Source organism: Salvia miltiorrhiza, chromosome 2 (assembly GCF_028751815.1).
Source record: "Salvia miltiorrhiza cultivar Shanhuang (shh) chromosome 2, IMPLAD_Smil_shh, whole genome shotgun sequence".
Classification (NCBI taxonomy): Eukaryota; Viridiplantae; Streptophyta; class Magnoliopsida; order Lamiales; family Lamiaceae; genus Salvia; species Salvia miltiorrhiza.
In genome coordinates, this window is record NC_080388.1 from 47086205 (window position 1) to 47092737 (window position 6533).

General features: G+C 35.1%; 1 protein-coding gene across 1 annotated transcript; it reads left to right on the top strand.

The window, feature by feature from the left end:
* Positions 1 to 248: 248 nt before the first annotated feature.
* On the top strand, positions 249 to 4928 carry LOC131011758 (probable glucuronoxylan glucuronosyltransferase F8H). Its single transcript, XM_057939594.1, is given in 10 exon segments — positions 249 to 621; positions 623 to 802; positions 2175 to 2321; positions 2417 to 2481; positions 2910 to 2979; positions 3277 to 3405; positions 3407 to 3496; positions 4082 to 4225; positions 4301 to 4436; positions 4521 to 4928. Coding segments are annotated over 10 exon segments (1377 nt in total). The 5' UTR covers positions 249 to 435; the 3' UTR covers positions 4751 to 4928.
* The last annotated feature ends 1605 nt before the right edge of the window (positions 4929 to 6533 follow it).

The following is a 6533-nucleotide window of genomic DNA, read 5'->3' on the forward strand; positions in this document are numbered from 1 at the left end:
TAATTTAAAATGTATTACTAATTTAATTTAATTTAATTAATTATATAAATAATTTATATAAAAAATTATTTTATATAATTATCATAAGAATAACATAAAATATATAAATTACAAAAAATATGTACCCGTCGAATTTCGACGGGTAATACACTAGTATCACTTAATTATAACAATTTTCGTGCAGAGTGAGTGTACTAAATTTTTTCAGTAATAACTAGGCAGCGAAAATCAACATAACCAAAAAGTTACTCAAAAAAAAAAAAAAAAAAAAAGAAAGGAAAAGAAAAGAAAACAAAACCAGAAACAAAGTAACCTACTTACCGATGAGACTTTGGGCAACCAAGGCCGATCAATCATCAATGGCGGATTGTCGCATTTGATTTTGACTATCCTTCTAATCAGTCATCCACTACATTCTCCTACTCCCTTCCTCAAATGGCCACCATAAATTCCGGCAACAAAGCCACCAGATTACACTCCTCGCACCCTCACCACCACACCACCTGCACCCGAGTCCACCAGATAGCCGCCCTAGCACTCGTCGCTGCCACCTTCTTCCTCACCAGACTCTTCGACCACTCCCTCGCCCCCTGCTCCTCGCTCCACCGCGAGTCCTTCTCGGAATGCCAATCACTACACCGCCCCCGACGACGTCGTTCGATCCCGAGGATACGGTAGCCACCTCAATTTGAAGATCTATGTGTACGACAAGGACGAAATCGACGGCTTGCAGCTGCTCATGTCCGGACGCGATGGCAAGATTTCCGCCGACGCCTGCGTTAAAGGCCAATGGGGCACTCAGGTAAGTTTACTCGATTTGAATTATGGATGCTAACATATACTTGTTTGATGTGAATTGGGCAATTTGAAGGAGGATTAGGTTTCAATGATTTAGCATTGCTGTTGCGGTTGTGTATGCTGTAAACTGGCAAAATGATAGGAGAATGTGTATTCTTTTAGTAGTTTATAGTAGAATTCCTTGGGGATTGGGGAAGCATGTATACAGGGAGACCTGAATCGAACACATACTGTTGTTGTGTTTGGATAAATGAGAGGACTTCGATATCCTGAGGTGCTTTTACTAGTCACAATGAGCAAATATTAACTTATGTAATAGTAATTTTTTATTTTTATTTTCAATTCGTTGCATAGAAGAGTATACTGGGATGCCACCCAGTTCAGTATGTGGAAAGGACTGGCTTTTTTCGGCATATAAGGTTTTCAATGTTCTTTGTTACGTGGTCATGCCTCCTCAGAAATCAGTAGCCAGTGAGGGTTGCTCTTGTACCGTTGTATGTGGTGTATTATTGAAAGAACCGATTGAAAATGGTATAGAGAAGTTGGAGGATAAGATAAATTAACCGGTGGATAAGTGGAACATAACTGCTTCGGTAGTTTCAGAATTTGATTATAAACTCTATTGCACATTAATTGAAATGTTATAAGCACAACTTTCTTTTGCTGTCAATTTCCATCATTTAGTTGTGGTGAGATTCTTCATTGAAGTGTGGAGACCTGTTCTAATTTCATATGTTTAAGTAAACCTCAGACTCCTACAAAGCTAAAGATGTTATTTTACAAATATTTGACTCACTTTTTTTTTACTTAAATCTAAATCTTTTCATGATGGAGAAAGTTAACCTCTCTTTCAGAAGGAATATTATAATTTGATATCATCTGTGTTTGAAATTTAAGGATAGTCAGTTTGAAAGAGGATTTTAGGTGATAAGATAATGATACTAATTGATTATGGTGAAAGAAGTTTATTTAACCTCTAATAAATGAGATCCTAAAACTTTGGATATTTAAATTTGCATATTTTCTAACAAAATTTGCTGAGCTTCCACTGGAGATGGATTAACTAACTATAAAGATGGTAACACCTATAAGGAAATGATATTTTGATGTATCACCTACTAAGAAAGGATACTGAGGGGGTGTTTACTTTGGGCCAGAGATTAGATTGGCAATATATAGGATTGAGTATTTGAGTAATTATAAGATCAAACCAGCTCATAAATGTTCAATCTATCAAAGAATGTTGTGGATTAGCCTATATTATTTTTATTTATCTAAAATTAACACCCAAAGTAAACACCTCTAGAAGAGGATTTCTTTTGCAGCACCTCATGCAATACTTTTCATCTCTTGTCTAATTATTGACTTCGGTTTAGGTCAAAATACATACGTTGCTATTAAAATCAACATATCGGACTATAAAGAAAGAGGACGCAGATCTGTTCTTTGTTCCATCTTATGTTAAATGTGTGCGGATGATGGGTGGTCTGAATGACAAAGAGATCAACCAAACTTATGTGAAGGTAATAAATATAATTCTTTATCAGAACATGGACACTTCATAAGAGATCATGATCATGATACAATTGTTATATAAATTAGCAATATTTGGTTTCAGGTTTTAAGTCAAATGCCACATTTCAGGTTATCTGGTGGCCGCAACCATATTTTTGTATTCCCAAGGTATGATTCTCTGATTTCTGATATGGTTCCTAGAAAGGATTGCTTGAGTACTGCTCATGAGCGTATATGAAGAATTAGATTGGGTGTTTGTCTAGCCATATGTTAATATAAAAGTTACAAGAAACCAACTATATTTGTTGCCCAACACTTATTGGTTTTCTTGCTTAACTCTAAATGTTGCCTTGATTATGGATTCTTCTCCTTATGAGTTGCAGACGCAGTTAACTAGCAATACTCTTCTTAATTGTTATGAGCAAAACTTATTAAACTTTTTGCTGCTTTCCCTATCTTAGTATAATAGAAACTAAACCCATTAATATGCTGAGATGGAGAATAAGCCTAAGTTTTAATGCTTTCTGCTTGTTTTTTTACCTATACAACCAGACAAATCGAAGTTATATTGTTTCTGATTTTTTACTCCATTGCAGTGGTGCTGGAGCTCACTTGTTCAAGTCTTGGGCTACATATTTGAATCGTTCTATAATTCTGACTCCGGAGGTGCGTCTTTATATTTAGTGGTGCTTTTTTTCTTCCTATAGTATTAATTTTTCTGTTACATGAAGTTATGTTTACAAAATGCTGGGATATGAAAGACCAAAAATGGCCTTTTTTTTGTGTATAAATTACAGCCTGTTAATATGTTATATAGAACAGGAATTTCTTTTTGCACTTGGTCTCCACTCAGACTTGGTTTAAGAGTTTTGCACAAAATTTGTTAAGATCAACAGTTTTGCTACCTTTAGTTACAAACATTTCACCAAGTATGTCGATGTTTGTATCTTCTCATTAATGCAGGGAGACCGGACGGATAAGCGAGACACTAGTGCCTTCAATACATGGAAAGATATTATCATACCTGGTAATATTGATGATGGGATGACAATTAATAAGCCTAGGCTTGTTGATCCTTTGCCTTTATCGAAGGAGGAAATATTTGGCAAATTACTTAGGTCGTGCACAAGGAAAGATTGGTCGCCTTCGATTGATTGAACTTGCAAAAGAATATCCTGATAAGGTACATCTTCTATCCTTCTTTCCGAGCGACATCTTTCTTTATTTTTACCATCATCAATAAAAAAATTCCTAGGGAAAAACTATGGAGGTGGTAGATTTATAGGCTATCAGTAGTTTTGATTTATTGGTTGGTGGAAATAGTTTTCCTTAATCAGATGTCAAAAGATTTCTCACCCAACTAACTTACTGGCATTTCGCATTTCGTCGAATTCTTCAGAAGAGTTCCTGATAGTTGATACCTAATAGAGAATCTAGGTCAAAGTTGAATAGATATGCCTATACTCTTGATTAAGAAAGCCATCCCTAATCTAGCATATTGCATAGATTCCATTCATTCTGATAATACTTGTGGAGATGTCCAGAGAATAGTTGGCTTCTCTAGTGTTCAAGGGGAAACCATTGCTTATTTCACATTATTCTTGTCCTTGGTCACTTCACTGTGGTTATAGTTGGTGTTTATAAACACTCAGCTGAGAGCAGCTTGTGTTTGTTCCTTCTGAGAAGCTCATTTTGTCATTCTGAATTATGCTTCCATTATCTCTGCAATAATTCCATCGAAAGATATGCATGTTGATCCTGTGAACAGTTGGAATCTCCAGTGTTGAAATTCAGTGGTCCTGAAAAACTTGGGAAGACGGATTACTTTCTACATCTGCGAAATGCAAAATTCTGTCTCGCTCCACGTGGGGAGTCATCATGGACGCTTCGCTTCTACGAGTCATTCTTTGTGGTCCGTATCAACACTTTTGTGTTTCAAATATACAACTATTCGAGCTCATTACTGTGGTTGTTTTGCATGGAACAGGAGTGTGTCCCAGTTATCCTATCCGATCAGGTCGAGCTACCTTTCCAGGATGTAGTTGACTACGCTCAGATATCAATCAAGTGGCCATCCACTCGGATAGGGAAAGAACTTTTGGATTACCTTGAATTGATCTCAGGTCATATTCGTGTGATCTGTCATGCTGCTTTGTTTCTCAGACACCACTCTTACTATTGTCTAACAAAGTTCGGGTTTCTCACAGATACGGAGATAGAAGAAATGATCGCCCGGGGTCGAAGAGTGAGGTGCTTGTGGGTGTATGCTCCAGAATCGGAACCGTGCTCGGCTTTCAGTGGAATTCTTGGGGAGCTTCAGAAGAAAGTGAGGCTATTCCATCAGTCAGCGGAGACGTTTTGGTTGCATAATGGAAGTTTAGTGAATAGAGATCTGGTGGAGTTCAGCAAATGGAAACCACCCATGCCATTGCCTTAGTATGATGGTAAATATGCTCTTTTGTTTTTTCTCTTGTATTCGTTACACGTTCTCACATCCATATTTACCCTTTATTAAAAAAAGAAAAAACAAACAAAAAAAAGAGGCAAGATGAGATTTGTTTTATGTAAAAACCCAAGTCCAAATATAAGTTTTAAAACTATTTTTCAGTTGCATATATGAATTTCTGTCTTCCTTTTTTTTTTTGAGAGGAACTTATGTCTTCTTTATTTACTCTATATTACTTGCGTATGAGAATCTTAAAACAAGATATGTAGTATGATTTTCTGGATTCTTTTTCCACAGCCATAGACAAGTATTATGATTGTGTGTTTCAGGGAATTTTGTACTGGACTGTTCTGTTTTTGGATTTTTTACATCAAACTATCTTCTAGTTTTGTATATTACCCATCACTGAATTCGTTTCAACAAAATGAAAAGGAAACTTCAAAATTGATGTTTTATTTTATTTTCTGTTTTTGTGGATTATTATTAAATTATACTAAAAAATTCGAAAATTTTGAAAAGCTGAAAATTGAATAAAAATGTTGGTGATGAGAAGATGATAAGAAATATTCTAGACATTGCATTCCTTACTTGATTAATTTAAATCAAATGCTGAAATCAAAATCTTGATAGTTCATTGATATTTTCCAGACATCAAACAATGGTGCATCCAGTTGCATTGCATGAACGGTCGGATGAGGTCCATATATATTTGGGAAACCCAGTACAGGGTCTGGCCCAGCTCAGTCTTGGACTTGAACCTAAATTGTGATGGACTCACGTGAGCTTGGGCTAGGGTTGGGTCGGGCCGGGCTAGCCCACTTATCAACTCTAGGTTGAATGAAGTTGGAGAATTAAGTAGAAAAGATTGGCCCTACTTTTGAAGCCCGGTCCAATTTTGGGATCGTGTTACAACTTTGATTAAGGAATTTGGATATTGTAAATTTTCATACAATAATTGGGTTGTATCGAACTACTCGTTGCCCATGAGAAAATGGTGCTTTTCCTATGGAATTATTTCAAAGTTTTAAGTTTCTTTCTACGCAAAATATATCTTTAAATTTCTATATCATTAAAGTTTGTTTCAATAGCCTTTCAAAAGAAGAAGAAGAAGAGTTTGTTTCAATAGATTCTTGTACTATATATATTTTTTGGGTTATGCAAGTCTTTACATTTCTGTATTCCATGTCCACAAACCATTTTTAACAAATTAATTAAATCGTTAACATCACTAATAAAAAACACATTATAAATACAATGACTTATCAAAACAAAACTTTATTCTCAAAACTCTATCAATGGATAATCAAAATTATGAACTCGGGACAAATTTCCCATGTTTTGCAATTTCATCGGAATTGATCTGTCTCTATCAAAGTGCATATGTGCATTCTCTATCATGTAAAGAAACAAACCTCAGAATTAAAACAAAAACAAAAACAAAACAAAATCAGGCAGAAAACATGAAATTTCAAATTCTAATCAAAATAGAAAACATGATACATATGCTTAATGAAAATTGATATGCTTAATATTGAGATATGTATAATACCTAGAGCCTAGAGGTAAGTAACAAATATTGATATGCTTAATGAAAGTTGAATGCAATTACAAGGTATATGCTTCACTATATCAAGTCTGGTAAAGCAAATAGAAGAAGATATTATGAATTGTCAGGATAATATTCATAGAATGCAACCTTCTTTGATTAATTATTAGCATAATTAATATCTGGAATTAACTAGGACAATCTCAAAACTGTTGAAAAATGGCATTT